The following is a 15,595-nucleotide window of genomic DNA, read 5'->3' on the forward strand; positions in this document are numbered from 1 at the left end:
TATTATTTATTTTTTACAGTATCTCTTAGTGGGGTTTAACAAAATCTCAGAAAATAGCTGTAAAGAGCTAGAATTTTGGTTACTGTTTGGGTTCCCAATATTTCTTGAATAGTACAGTATTTACTCAAATACAAAAGTATTTACAGTTGAGCATTTACTCAACTTTTAGCAAGAAATTTTATGCCTCCTCATAAAACAGTTTTGAAGATAGCTATTTAATGTTTTTGTGGGATTAATACTTTCGAAAATTTTATTACTTTATATTCATCTATTTCAATGTAATCTACAAAATAAGAAAAATTAATCACTACACTCTGAATCTTTGACAAAACTATAATTATAGAATGGTTAGAAGGGGCCTTAAAAATAATCTACTTCCAAACCTCCTGCCATGGGCAAGGACAGTTTCCACTAGTTCAGGTTTCTCAAAGCCTTATCCTTCCCCCAGGGATGGAGCATGCACAGTTTCTCTGGGGAGTGTGTTCCAGTGCATCAGTAGCCTCATAGTAAAGATTTTTCTTCCTCATATCCAGTCTAAATCTACTCTCTTTTAGTTTAAAGTTGTTACCCCTTTCACTGTCACTGCATGTTCATGTTAAAATTCACTCCGCAGCTTTCTATAGGCTCTTTTTAGGTACTGGAAGACCTCAGTAAGGTCTCCCTGGAGCCTTCTCTTATCCAGGCTGAACAATCCCAACTCTCTAAGCTCCTCTTTGTAGGAAAGGTGCTTTGGTCGTCCTCATGGTCCTCCTCTGGACTTGCTCCATGAGGTTCTTGTACTTATGCCGGGGATGCAGTACACCAGCTTGAGTCTCATGGGAGCATAGTAGAAGGGGGACAGTCAGTTCCCTTGGCCTACCAGCTGTGCTTGTTTGGATGCAGCCCAGGCTGTCGACATCCTGGAATGCAAGCGCACTGACAGCTTATGTTGAGCTTCCCTGGTGAGGCCACATCTGGATTACTGTTCTGGGCTCCTCAGTTCAAGAAAGGCAGGAAACTTCTGGAGTGAGTCTAGCAGAGGGCCACAAAGATTATTAGGAGAAACCTGGAGTATCTCCTCTTATGAGGAAAAGCTGAAAAACCTGGGACTGTTCAGCCTGGAGAAGAAAAGACAGAAGGATATTACCAATGCTTGTAAATACCTAATGGTGTGAGTCAAGCGGATGGGACCAGGCTCTTTTTGGAGCTGCCTGGCAACAGGACAAAGGGGCAAGGGGCACAAACTGGTACACAGGTCAGTATGGTGAAACACGCAGCTTGTGTCAGTTTTCTGAGTCTAGGCAAACAGTCACATTGTGAAGAAGATGGCATTGTGAGTTTTCTCTTGCTTTGATATTGTGCATTGTGGGTGAACCTTGAATACTACTAAAACATGAATTAGCTGTTATCATCCAAAAAAAACCCCCAAAGTAGTAACTGCTGCATGTTTTCAGCTGTTAGTCAGATTTCCCTGCCTACTGCTAGAGCTTGTTTTGTGAATGAACTTAAAAATATTTGATGACTTTTCCTTTGAAGTTTTTACTTAAGTTGTTTTGTTTTATTAAATAACGGCATTTATCACTGTATTTCATTGTTTAAACTCTGCAGTACACAGTGTGTTTAGATATCTAGAAGAAATCAAACTGTGCTGATGATACAATTGTTGCTGTTGCTACCAGTTACAGCCTGGTTTCTTTGACAGATATTTTGTCTGCATTTTTTAGGTTGCATATGTGATTCTCCCTGACCCCTCCCGTATCTATCTACAGTAATATTGCTAATCCAAAAATGCAACTCATGTAATCCTTGTTGTTAATATAGATGCAAGGTTCAAGTTCTGGCTTATCCAATGCCATGTTATTGTATATTTCTTACTTTAAAATACTGTCTTAGCATACGTGTGTGTGTGTGTATGTGTGTATATATATATTATTTTTTTATTTTAATTGTGTGTTAACATTTTCGGTAATTCTTGAGCAAGGTAAGACACTGAACTGAGAAATAAGGAATCCCAAAGAAGCTTTTCTCTTTATGTCAAGGTACTGACTACAACTGCTGTTTTGATGACTCTATGTGATCATTTTTCTGGCCTTTTCCACCTTTATTTGCTATACATGGAAAAATAACCATTTATTGACTGTTACAAAACTGTTGATTGTGTCAGCTTCCATTGGACTTGCTTGGCTCTCAGATTTTTTTATTTTTTTAAATTGCATGTAATTATGTTGCTTTGAAAAAATGAAAAAACTTCTATTCTTGTTTAATGTAGAATGTCAGATATCAGGTAATCAGGAAGTAGAAGTTAATTTTAGCTGGTTTAGGTCAACCTGTGTTTGCATTAATTTTTCAAGTTGATACAACACATTTATTACTGTCAGGTTTGACTTACAGATTTCTATTAAGTAAAGGACCAAAAAATTCAATTTGAAACTGATTAAAACTTCTTACAAAGAAGTACCTAAAACATTTAGGTACTGCTATTTCTCCATTTCACTCAGCCATGCAGAGAAATGAACAGCATTGATGCTTAAGCCTTTTTGTGGCTAACTAGAAATTTTTTTCAAAACCACATTGCCAACTCAACACAATTCTTACCACTCAGGAAACAAATTCCTCAATCGGTGCCAGATATTTCTCAGCACTGTGATAATTATATTTCAGTTTTCTAAGGAGAGCTATCTTTGACTGCTGATTTAGCAGAAGTTAATTGTATACATTGAAGGATTTCTAAGCTCCTCTGTTATGCATAAAGTAAGTTGGCTGGGATGGCAGCTTGATTTTTCCAAAGAAGCAGTATTTGGTGTTCTCCCAGCCCTTATAGTGTTTCCACCACTGTAACATTTGCTGTCTGTACATTTTGCACATTGTTTTACAGTGCCAATAAAAAAAACTGCCTTCACCCCTAGGCCCAGAAGTTGCTGTAATCAGTTCTGGGACAAAGCTATAGACTGAGAAACTACTGTATGTTCTGAAGTGAGTTTTCAATGAAAAAAAAACTGTCTGCCTTGCTCCATTATTTTATTTTATTTTTCATCAACATAGAGGGGTAGCAGTGCACATCTGAGCTTCACTGAGGAAAAAGCTACATATTGAAGTCTATAGTGATAGCTGTGCAGTAGTGACAAAAGAATACAAAATGAATAAAATCCTTCCTGCCATTTAATGCTGGTTTACTGCTGGAGTTTCCATAGGAGTACTGTGTGACTGGAGTGAGACTCAGGAGAGATTTCCTAGAAAAAAGTTAAAAACTTGTTTTCTTGCTTTGCCATGAGCTAGTAGCCTCCAGAGCAGACTGCTCTACCTTTCAGGAGTTAATGAGAGAGTGTTTAAAGCTAGTTTGCAACTGGAAGTAGATATATTAAACACGGTGGTAACTAATAAACATTAAAGTCTATGACTGTCTGGGTTAAAAAGACTGAATTAACAATGTAGCTTCTGTGAGAAAACTGTCTGTAATGGCTGGTTTTGAATCACAGAGGAAGAAGGGTGGAGAATGAAAGCAAGCATACATGCAGTTTTGCTACATTTAATTCCAGTATTTATAAATTCTGCTTTATAATGGATATTTTGTCTATATGAATAACTTGGAAATACTGATTGTATTTTTTTTGTATTTTTTTTTTTCTGAAAAGTATTACTTAATTTTCCAGTCTGATATTTTTTGTCCCCCTTTAATGTAGTATTTTGTTTAACGTGAACTGAAATTGTAGGAATTTTAGAACTGTGTTTGAAATGTAAAGATCTTAAAGAAGAAATTGTCAATAGCTGTTTGACAAACTTGGCATGTTCTTGTATTGTTTTCCTTGTAATCTGCAGTGCTTATTGAAAGCTTGGTTAACTGAGAAAGAAGATGCCTTAAGTAAGGTCCAGACAAGCAACTTCAGAGACCAAATAGATCTGAGCGTGAATGTTCGAAAACTAGCAGTGAGTATTTGTATTCTGATCTATCCTTTCAAATCTGAGTTTCAGTGAATGGCAAGTTATGAGTTTGACTCCAATAGGAGCTGTGAATGCATTGTAGTCTGGAAACCAGATTTACAATCTCTCCTTGTCAGATTATTTAACTTGAATTTTAAAAATCTGCATACGAGTTTCTCCATAGTTGTTCTAGGTTGGCGTGACCTACTTTGGAACAGCTAACCTGTCTTGAACAGTCTTGTACAGTGGACAGTCTTGTAGTCCACTAGACAGCTATGTTTTCCAAGTTGTGATGTGTGTGTGTTTTTTAATGCATTGATACAGAGTTATACTTAAAATAATCATTTGTAACTGTAACTCGAGAGCTGTAGCAGATTAATAGCTTTTTCAAGGATATACTTTCCTTAAGTGTATCATTAATGTTTTGTTACACAAGAAACGTGGGCTACATCTGGTTTAGGTAGTACATTTTTTCATGGAATGAAAGGCCAAGAGGTGGCAGAATTCCTACTGTTGTATTTTAATATTTTCTTTTAACCTCAGATTTTGAAAGAGGACATGGGTATGAAACGACAGACACTAGACCAGCTGAATGAACTGGGTCAGGATGTGGCCCAAATACTTGGGAATAGCAGAGCATCCAATCAAATTGACCATGATCAAGAGGAACTAACTCAGAGGTGGGACAGTTTGGTTCAGAAGCTAGAAGATTACTCTAACCAGGTACTTATTTATACTTATTTATGCTCTTTTTTTTTTTAATTCCAGTTAGGTGTGTGTACAAACTATTGATTTGAGCAAAAAGTGTCAAGGCAAGTTCTTGGCATCTAGCTAGAGGTCAATGAATTCTCTTTCATGTGATTTTTATCTGTGGAAAAGATGTCTATTTGTTTTCTGTTTTTTTTTTTTCTTCCCCACTTTCAGAACAAGTTGTTTACCTAATTAATACCATTACTCTGTTCTCAGGAAGATTAAGCTTTATTTTTTCTGATGAGTAAAGCAGGCTTACTGTGTACTTTCAATCAATACAAATGCTTTAAAACAGTTATAAGAGTTCTAGGAGTGGACTAAATTTCATACTAATAGAAAGCAAAGACAACACTCAGAACAAATAAATAAATGGGAGTCATAGAGGCATTTCTTATCTGCAATGTCTTATCTGTTGAAATCAGAGCAATTGTTTGTTTGATATGTAAGGTTGACAGCCAAGCTGGACTGTCAAGTGTTTGTTTTGGTATTTTGAGTGTTTGCTAATATTTCATTTAGACAGAACTCCCATTGGCTTCTGTGAGAACTTTTGTCAGTTTTATGTCTCATGTGCTTCTTTTTGGTGATACTGAAAGATGATTATGGTGATGACTGCAGTGCTTCTTCACAATCCATTTAAACATACTGTGTGATCTATGAGTAGGGTCCATTTCAGCCTTACTTTGTTCTTGCTTAATACAGTGCAGAGTGCTTAATCCCATGCTTGTCCATTCACTCCCCCCAAATGTCAAGCACATGCTTAGCTAGACATAAGTCTCATGGGAATTAGTCTGTTACAACAGATGGAAGAATGTGGAAGGATTCTACTGACTTCAGTGAGGTTTTACATTAGTTCTTAGGTCACCTACTCTGTGTGTCTGCTCTTTCTAAGTTGCATGTTTGATTTTGTGGGGAATGTGTATCAGATACAGAACTGTGTGTTAATAAAACACAAAGGACCATGGTGCTTTCTCTAAATGAACCAAGCAGCTGTGGAAGAAAATATACAAGTAATGGATTGTGTTGATTTAAATTCAGTTTTGCTAGCATGAAATTCTTATTGAACTGAGAATTTTGGTGCATAACTCCCATCTGTAAAATGAGAATAATGATCTTTTCCTTGGGAGTGCTTTGGCATCTATGATAACAATAATTCATGAGTACTTTTTGAAGGATAGGTATGATCACTTGTAGGAGTGAGTGAAAGGGCTTTTATTACTGATGACTAAAAAGAACCAAACAAGCAAATTACAGTTTGCCTTAGAAAATTTAACCCTTTTTGTTAAATCATTTTGTGTAGGTAACTCAAGCTGTAGGAAGTGTAGGGATGCCACAGATTTCACAGAAGACTTCTGCGGAAACAATGTCATTGAAAGAAAAGGTGGTGGTAAGAGAATCCAGGCAGGAATCACCTCCACCACCACCTCCAAAGAAAAGGCAAATCCCTGGGGATAGTGAAGCAAAGAAAAAGTAAGTATATGTCAGTGCCATTTTCCCTCGCCCATTAGATAATACATAAGCTTATTTCCCTTGGTCTTGGGTTTTGAATCTCATTTTATGCAAGTGAGGAATGTTTAAACTGCGGTTGTGAATTTGGGTATGAGGAGTGGGGAGTTTTCAAAGAAACAGGAAGCCTGCAGCTTCCATTAATTTCAAAAGAAAGCAGAGATGGTGTTTTTTTCCTTTTTTTTTTTTTCCCTTCAGAAAAGCAAGTCTTCATTTCTTTGTACCTCAGCTCCTTTGCTGAAAGATAGAATTCATTTTACTTACTTTGTTTTGGAAAAAAATCTTCACATCATGGGATTAAAAGCGTAGTGAAAGGACCAAGTGTTTTGATTTGCTGTGTATTTCTGGTCTCCATAAAATATACAGGAGAAACTTTAAAAAACAAAAACAAAAAACAAACAACAAAACAATGAACACCTTAAAAACCTGTTCAATCTCCCTGGTATTTAGTAACAGACAAGATATTAGAGTGATGTCTCCTTTCACAAGTGTGTCTGGAGAGACTGATTTTTTTTGCATATATTTTTAATAATGTGTTTCAGCGCTTTCGTTAAATGGCATGTATCAAACTAAAGGAATTGTTTTAAAGATAAATGAAGGTAAACGTTGCATACTCATCATTTAGCTATTTGTCATTGCCTTAGAAAATAAATTTTTTTGTGGTGCCACTTCTTTAAACTTTTGGCACATTTTCTAGGGAGATGAAAAGAGTGCTGCATCGAGAGCAAACAGTTTAAACTGTATTAACAGTAGCAAACTTTTCTCTGATGCTTTTTCCTGATCCTGATTACATACAGTGAAACCAATGAATAGCTAGTAACTGGAATTTTGCAGTTTTTCCCACAGAAATTTTGAGTGGCTGATAATAAGTTTTGCATCTCTTCTGAGATTGTTATTCCACATTAGGATTTACATCATGTTAAATCATACAACTGTAGTAACATTTAGTGGTCTGTAGAGTCTTTGCTTTGTCCTTCTCTCAAGTTGTGTATGATATTGGTTAATTTGGGAGGGTATTTTTGTGGTAATGGTGGTCATGACTGACTTAAGTTATAAGCTATGGTGCTTAGAAGTTTTAGGCATGAGAAAGTTATGTCAATATGGACAATTTCAGCTGTAGCCAAAAATCTTAAGTGATAGCTAATTTTTGATCAGCTAAACATTCAGAAAAAAATTTTTATACTCATTACCATGAACACCTAAGCTACTAGCTTTTTCTTCAGACTGAATAGCTGTAAACTCTTCAAAAACCTGGAATGTACTGAACTTTAAGACTTCAGATTTTAAGACAGTCAACAGAATAGGGAAAAAAAGGGCCAAACCAAAATTGTCTAACCTTTTAAACCAGGTTTGATGCTGAAAGTGCTGAGCTGTTGGACTGGATTTCAAAATCAAAAGCTGCCATTCAGGCCACAGACATCAAAGAGTACAAGAAGATGAGAGAGACTTCAAGCGTGAAAGAAAAGTTAAAGGTAAAATGAGGAGAGGGAGAGTTTTTTCCAGTGAGTAATATATTTTGTTTCTTTAAGCTGGCTGTCAGCTTGAGGTGTGACCAGATCCACGTGCTTCATGGGGATTAAGTCCTTTTGTTAAATACTTCCAAGCTGGCCAGACATGACCAACTAGAAACAGCTTTTTGTCGGTGTTGGGTCACACAATCCAAAGAAAATTTTAAAAGCATGTGTAACTAATGCTTGCTTCAGACTTGAGATAAATCACATCTTCAAGATTAGTATCTTTTTCCACAAAGCATTTTATTTTGGCTTCATGGTTGGTGGTGGATTTGACACCCACTCAGTGTCCAAAGTGTTCTTTATGTTTCCAGGGTTTGGACAATCGTTGATTGGTACACTAATTTTAGAGAAAAGAAAACAGTGATAGTTACAACTCATGAATTATTACTGGTTTGCAAGATAAGATATGCAATTCTACAATAACTTGTGGGAACCATGAAATAATTCTTTTATCTGTTCTTTCTATTTCAGGAAAGTGTTCTTGCCTTTTTTGGTTCTAGAACATGCTTTGTTAATGAAGGCTTACTAGAGCTTTGAAACCTTACTAGAGCTTTGAAGGCTCCAGGCTTTGAAACCAAAGACAATGCTAAGATTATGTATATGAGACTTCTCAGTGTGCTAGTGGAAAATGGTGCCAATAGGTTGGAATGATAGTACTGTTGGAAATAAAAAGCAAAACAGTCCTCCCTAATACTTAATATAGCTTTATAGAAACTCATAGCCTTTATAAAATAGGCTCCAAGATGAACGCCAGGTTCCTATGGATAACACTGTTTTTAAACAATTGGACACAATGTTTTTTCTTCTCAACTATGCAAATGAGTGCGTGCTGCTTTAAAATTTATATTGGAAGTCTAAGCCAGAGAAATAGTCTTGGACATTAATTTCAAAAGGATTTTATGTCTGAGAGAGGAACTTATTCCTCAAAAAAAAAATCTATGTAGCTTTATAGCATTTTCCTTGTTGTAACTCTATCACGAAGAAGAGTGAAGCTCCAAAGCTCAGTGAAATAGGAGTACCAGTATGCTGTAGTTTTTACTGGAATTTTAAGTAACAGGTTGCTGTTAGTTTCTGCCAGAAATCCCAGGAGACAGTGTAAAGGTGAGGGAATATTTAAGTCTTTTACGCTGGTTCACATCAAATAATTTTTTTTATCAGAAGTGTAACATTATAGCTGGTGTCTCCAACCCTTTTAACAGCAATTTATTTTTGGTGTCATTGTAATCATCTTTTTGCTTGTTTAATACTTGGCATCCATCTTTTGTGTTTGCTTTACGAACAAATAGAACAAGCATCCCTATTAGAAGGTGCTGGAATGCATTTTGGGCAGTAGAGGGGAAATAACATACTTCTAGATAAAAACACACAAACATCAAAACGCTCTCTGAAACTGTTCTTTTGGGTTTCAATTTGTAGGTGATAGAAAAAGAGAAGGTTGAAAAAAGCCAAAAGCTAGATGATCTGAAACGAAATGGACATATTCTTTTGGATCAAATGGGAAAAGGTAAAAGACTTGAAGGTTTTTCTGTTTTGTGATTTAACTGGGTGATTTACTGGTAAATAATACTGGAGTATATATTGTCTCCAGTTAAGCATCGTAACATATTCCTTCCCTTTCCCTCCACTTTATTTCCTTCAGAGGCATTGATCACTGTTACTGTTAATGGTAACAAATCACCAATTGCTAGTAAAGCTTATAGACAAGCTTTATTATTATTTTAAATTTTTAAGGGTTGTTTTATTGAGATAGGAGTAATTTCTTAATAATAGATTGGCATTTGCGTGCTTTTAGGGAGAAAAGTTAGTTTTATTTTAAATCATGAAAAACTTAAGTATAAGATTTTAAAATGCAACTATCTTGAAGTGGAAATCTTGAAACCATGTTTCAGTTGGATGAATGTGTGTATATATCTTTCTATTCATAGTTTCCTCTATTTTTGAAAAATGTTTTGATAGTACAGTCACAATTTATAGTTCAAAGTCAAGAGAGAAGCCTACACGCTTGAGAAAATGATTGATTGTCAATTAAAACACTTATCTCTAGAAAAATTGTGGAAAGCTGAATCTTTAAGGCCTGCCAAAATTTTGTTTCATAATATGACTAAACTTCATCAGTGTAGTGTGACTTTCTCCACAAAAGAGCTATTCAGATCATCAAAATGCAGTCTTTTAGGTTTGCTGTGCATTTGGCTGTTGGTGAGCTTTCTGTAGCTGATAGTATTCAGATTGGTGAAAGGATGGTATTGCTGTTTTGCTACTGATTTCTATTGGAGCTCCCAACTGCCACACTTTTTCTCAGCCAGTTCATTTGCTAAATGCCTCAATCTGCTAAGCATCTTGAGTCCTCCTACCTTGCCCGGTACAGGTGAAGTTGTTTAAAATGCTTGTCATTTCCTGAACACTGGTGGTCTTGAAGCCACAGATTTGGTGTGGAGTTTGGATTATTAAAAACTTGTGGCTCTTCCTAGTTTTCAAACCTTGACAAAGATCTTCCACTGCTCACTCTTCTCTTTTTCTAAACCCCTCCAACCGTGAGAGTTTGTGGCTAAATAACCAATATTTGTTGATAATACTAAAAAAATGCATAGTTGAAAAATTGACTTATGTCAGTAAAAAAGATGTAAAAACTTCTTCCTAATTTTTGCTGCCTTAAAGTTAGGAATCTGCAGAAAATAAGGCTTATGTAACCAATCCACATCCCCCAGCTTTGTTAGGTCTGCTAGTGTGTTTTATCCAACTTGGAATTACAGCCTTCTTTCCAAAACCAGGCCCAGCTGTACTTGTATACAGGCACATGTGTATGCATCCACTTCTGTCTGTACAGGCTTTGCTGTAGTAGCAGTGACCAATCGTTGCATACTCTTGTTACAGGACTGGTTGCAGCTGCTGTGCTCTCAGTTTGTAGATGTGCCAGGCATATGGACAGTGTGTGAAACACAGTGGGAGGATCTATGGAGCAGAGCCTTTGAATGCCCTTGTAGAAGCTGGCTGACTTCCCCAGAATGAAATGCTGGGCTGTGTTTATGCTGAAACAGGATAGAAATTGACCCCTCTATATGTATCTCCTTGCTCTCCTGTCCTGACAGACATGATAAGTTCAAATGAACTGAATATGCCTTGGTACAAAATCAACATCAAAAGCATGCAATGGCAAGAATGTATTGTTGAACACTCATTGGACTGAAATTTCTTGAGCAAAATTGCCAGATGCTTCTGGCACTTGAAGAAATAAAAGAATGTGGAATGCATGTGGATGGCAAATCTTTTTGCTTATGGTGTTGTGTCCTCAAGTAACACATTGATTTACCAGAAAGATGGTGTAGCACATGCTTCATGTAGTCACTGAGTGGGAAATAACTTTATCAGATTGCTTTTGTAGCTGTTCTTATTACCTAGTTATTAATCATGTCATGTGCACTGTGACATTGTCAACTGCTGTTCCTACTGTCTCCAAGGCAGCCTGCTGGATTTCCATTTACCTTTTCAATGAATTTATTGCTGCTTTCCAACTTGTGGCTTCCCTTTACCTTTGTGGAGGAAAATAAAGTTATTTAAATTGATAAATCACCACGTAGACAAATTAGAATTGTGAAGGGAGTTGTGACAGTTTCAGAGTCAGTATGTTACTAAAAACTGAAAACCCGAGAAGAAGGAAAGTGGAGTATTTTACTTACATGTAATCTGACTTCTACTGTGGAAATCAAAAGTTAAAACACTGTCAGTAATACATTTTAAGGATTGTTGACTTGTAAGTGAAGCCTTTAGCATGTTAATCCAGAAGTGTGCCTACCTGTATCTGAAGAGACGAGTGGTTAAAACCTTGTTAATCAAAATTAGTTGCAGTTAATCAACAGTAATTTATATCATCTGTTTAGAGGGACTTCCTGCAGTTGATTTAAAAAACTTGATGGAGAAAATATTGTCAGGATGGAAAGAAGTGGTTCAGCTTCTAGAAGAATTGACCAGAAAGATAAAGTACCAGGAAGATATAAATGCATACTTTAAAGAAATGAATGAGCTTGAGAAGATTATAGTTGAAAAGGAGAGCTGGCTTAAAAATGATTCTTCAGCATCCCAGCCCTCAGCAGTCCTGAAGGATTTGTGTCAGGTAAGTGTGACAAAACTTGTTGCTTTTGATTAGAAGCTTTCAGGAGCACAGAATACCCCAGAGGAATTTAGCATCCTCTATAATGTAACTCGCATTTTCTGAGAGGCTCCAGGGCACTGGATGTGTTTGAAAGATTTTGATACCTGTGTCATAGTTTCCCTAGTAATAAGGATAACTTTTTACATGAGCTTACACCTTTGAGTTAACAGGGTGTGATTTGATTCTGTTTTTAATCTCTTACAGAGGGAGTTAACTTACCTTGTAAGCTTGAGTCCACGATTGGAACACCTGAAAGCTACCTGCAAGGTGCTCACATCTCAGCCTGTGTCTCCAAACTTTGTTCAAGAGAGCTTGAGTGGTTTTCTTGATCGCTTCAAGTTGACTTGCCAGAAACTGGACGAACGTCACCAGCAGCTGAAGAAAGGTGAATATTCTTTTATAAAATCCTCTCAATTCTCATATTCTGATTTTTATTATTATTTTTTTTCCCTTCTTCCTTTTCTCTTGAGTAATACCTTTTGGATGACTCGATAAATAGTGTACTCTTGGAGCCTTTGCATTGCACAGACACTGCTTAATTTTCAAGAGAATTTGGAATTAAAGCAGTTACTGTGAAAGTATTGTCCAGAGATTATAATTGTTCATGCAAGACAGTAACTTCCTTGAATTTTTTTTATTTATTTATTTTTTAAATCTTTTCTCTTTCAACCACATTATGTGATTGTTTTTAAGGATCATAGTTTCCATCAATTATGATGAATTATCAAAGACTTAGTATAAGATTTTCAAATGCAAGTAGGAATAAAGTTATAAAGAGAGAATGCGAAAAATAGTAGTGTGAGAAGAAGGAGAGAGAGAAGGAATACTTGTAAGTGATGTTCAATGAGCAAATAATTCAAACACAATATTTATATTTTTGTCAAAGGCTTTTATTCCCAATTTCAAACTGGGATTCACTTGTAACAAAATCTAAAATTAAACGTGCATTTTATATCTATATCATTTTACACTGACATACTAATACAGTCTTGTTTTGATGTTCATAGATTATATTGTTACATGTGTATACACATTTTTTTGTGAATGGAAAAACTATGTTTAATAGATTAGCAAAATCATACTTAGAGTGAATGATATAGTTTGAAAAGTTGTTTGGATCTGTCACTAACAGAAATAAATAATACTAGAAATTAAAAATGGAAGATTAAGGAAAACTTTTAAAAACTAAATGTGAGAATGGAGTTCATTCTTTTTCACGGCCTCATTGAGTCATACACAATTCCTTTTGTAACACTGATATTTTAAATTATTTGGAATTTGGTTTGCTTTTCAGGCATGTTCTACTTGGCCTCTTGTTACACTAAAAAACTTATTTTGAGCATTAAAACCATTATGCTGACTTCATTGTACAAAATAGATATCTGTTGATATTCTACAGCTGAATATGAAGAACACAGACATATAATCAGGTTTTTTTTTCATTTTGTTTTTGAGAAATTGGAGGAAGTGTTTTGTTAATGGCCCCAGGTGGAAGAGCATCTACTTTGTGTGTAGTAAAAATAGACTCAAGTACTAAATTATTTGGCCTTTTATACAGTGAGTTGCACAAGGCCTGAATACTTCAGTCATGTCAGCAGAAAACTGTATGAATAATGTATATCTACCATGCTCAAATTACAGTGCATATGTTAATTCTTACTGTGAAGAGTAATTATTTTGATTGTTATTATGAATTGGATCATATAGAATACCAGTAAAATGGTTATCTTGTGTGACTATAATACTCTTTTTCATGCCACATGTCATTTGAGGGAACATTAGTGTATTTGAGCCAATTATTAGTCAGTAAAAAAATGTATCTTGGTATGTTACATTTACATTTGTAAGTGTATTATTTGTTTTTTTCCTAATGGTTGGTTTTTCTCTGGATTGCCCATAGCTAAAGAGCAGAGGGAAATGCCAGTTCAGGGTTTTTGTTTACAAAATAGCTTGAACTGCTGCAAGTTGAAAGAATTTCCCGAGCCATATAATGGAGAGGAACAGCTAGTGTAGAAACCAAGCATTTGTGAACTTGACAGGCTTTCTTACTGACACAAGTCCTACTTTTTTCATGGTTGTTAAGTGTCTGAGAAGTCCCTGATTGAGTGGTGCTCAGTGCCACCAATACTGACATTTTTGATGAAAATTATGACTTACTTTTTAAGAATGAGAGGCTATTTTTACTATTTTTTCTCCTTTAAGATTTGCTGTATTTTAGTGACAGTTCTCCTGTTTGCTTTAAGCAAGCTTTTCTTGTTTTCCCTGTAAATTGGTACTATCTTTTTAAGAACAGCAGGTTAGATAATTGTGTTTCTCCCTGTGCATGTTGACTCATTCCTTAGTTATAAATGGCACAACAGTTCTGATGGCAAGATGTTGAAAAGCTACCTGGTGAGTCAGAGCAAGTTCTAGATTAATTTTCACTCATGGTGAAGTAATGAAATTGCTTAGGAATTCAAGGCTGGAGGATGTGCATAGCAGAGTACTGTTTTTACAGCTGAAGTACTGTTTGCTGTAGTTTTTGAAAACTTCAGTTTTCATTCTGAAACTCCAGAATTACGTGCAGCCTCCTGTGTGGAATTCCACAAAGGACAGACTTGGTCAAAATCAGAGGTGCAAAGAAGGACCTCAAGCATATGCTCTGTCCAAACTTAAATTCCCTTTTCAGTGTTCCCAAAGAATGCCTCTATTCCAGCATTATGCAGAAAGTTGCCAGTTTTTTTTTGTATTTGTGTGTATGAATATGTGTTTAAATTGAGGGGATTTAAATGTGCAAAAGCCTAAGTATTACTGATTTTTCCCTCTTCCAGGTAATTTAGGTGCTTAATTACGTAAAATGGAATGGAGATTTATATAAGAATATATGTATTTCTTAGAAAGGAAAAGAATGTTGCCATTTGTGGACTTTTGGAGTGTCTCATCAAGATTCAATATCTTTCATGATTTCTTTTTTTAAAGAATATGCTAATTCACATCTCTTGTAGTTTGGATCTTGTGTTTATGTTCTTTTCTTGTATTTGTATTAATTAATCTCTAACAATAACAGAGACAGAAAGCCTGCCTACCCAGGACTTCTTAGGCTCTCTGCAGAGGCTGAAGGATGTGCTGAGCGAGGTGGAGTGCAAGCAGCAGGCAATTGCAAGTGGGCTGAGTGACCCTAGTAAGGTTGAAAAAGCCTTGCAGCAGACAAAGGTAATCCTTACCTTTTTTACCCACTTTGTGCCAAGAAGCCCCAAAGAGGGTGTCAGGGCCCAGGATTTGTCCCCCTTCATAGGAGCGTTATTGGTGGAATTGGGAGTTGATTCAAGGCTGCCTGCTTTGTGGCTCCTGCAAGTGCTGTAGCCTAGCTAGATGTGGGATGCCTTCCTGGTGGTCATCTGGAACAGCAACTTCATCCAGTTTCATCCTGCTAGGGCGTTTTAAGAGGGTGACTGTACTCCAGTGGCCTCTAAATTGCCTTTCAAAGAGAAAGTGTTTGTGAACAATAAGAGTAATTGATATACAAATTCAGCACAGTAGAAGTGGAATTTTTGTTTCCTATTATGAACATACGGAGTACCTGAAAACCTGTGGTTGACAAAAACCTGTGGATGACAATTACTTTGTAAATACAAGGGCTGTAGTTGGGGAAGGAGTCATGCATCTCCTGTGCTGCTTTTTTTTTTTTTAAACACACACACACACACAAATCAAACTCAAATACTTCACACCTCTCCCCGCCACCTCAGTGCTTTTGTAGAATAATGCTGAATTCAAAAATGCATTTTCTTTTTCCTATATGGCA

General features: G+C 36.1%; 1 protein-coding gene across 1 annotated transcript in view; it reads left to right on the top strand.

Moving 5' to 3' along the window:
- Positions 1 to 3,747: 3,747 nt before the first annotated feature.
- Positions 3,748 to 15,595, top strand: part of LOC100551145 (utrophin) — a 259,447-nt gene continuing 247,599 nt past the window's right edge. The window contains exons 1-8 of the mRNA XM_010707135.2: positions 3,748 to 3,903; positions 4,441 to 4,620; positions 5,945 to 6,114; positions 7,499 to 7,622; positions 9,081 to 9,168; positions 11,540 to 11,772; positions 12,016 to 12,196; positions 14,858 to 15,003. Coding sequence (XP_010705437.2) covers positions 3,763 to 3,903; positions 4,441 to 4,620; positions 5,945 to 6,114; positions 7,499 to 7,622; positions 9,081 to 9,168; positions 11,540 to 11,772; positions 12,016 to 12,196; positions 14,858 to 15,003 — 1,263 coding nt within the window. The 5' untranslated portion in view covers positions 3,748 to 3,762. The remainder of the gene's footprint in view (positions 3,904 to 4,440; positions 4,621 to 5,944; positions 6,115 to 7,498; positions 7,623 to 9,080; positions 9,169 to 11,539; positions 11,773 to 12,015; positions 12,197 to 14,857; positions 15,004 to 15,595) is intronic.

The sequence above is a fragment of the Meleagris gallopavo genome, chromosome 2 (assembly GCF_000146605.3).
Source record: "Meleagris gallopavo isolate NT-WF06-2002-E0010 breed Aviagen turkey brand Nicholas breeding stock chromosome 2, Turkey_5.1, whole genome shotgun sequence".
In the NCBI taxonomy this organism is placed as follows: Eukaryota; Metazoa; Chordata; class Aves; order Galliformes; family Phasianidae; genus Meleagris; species Meleagris gallopavo.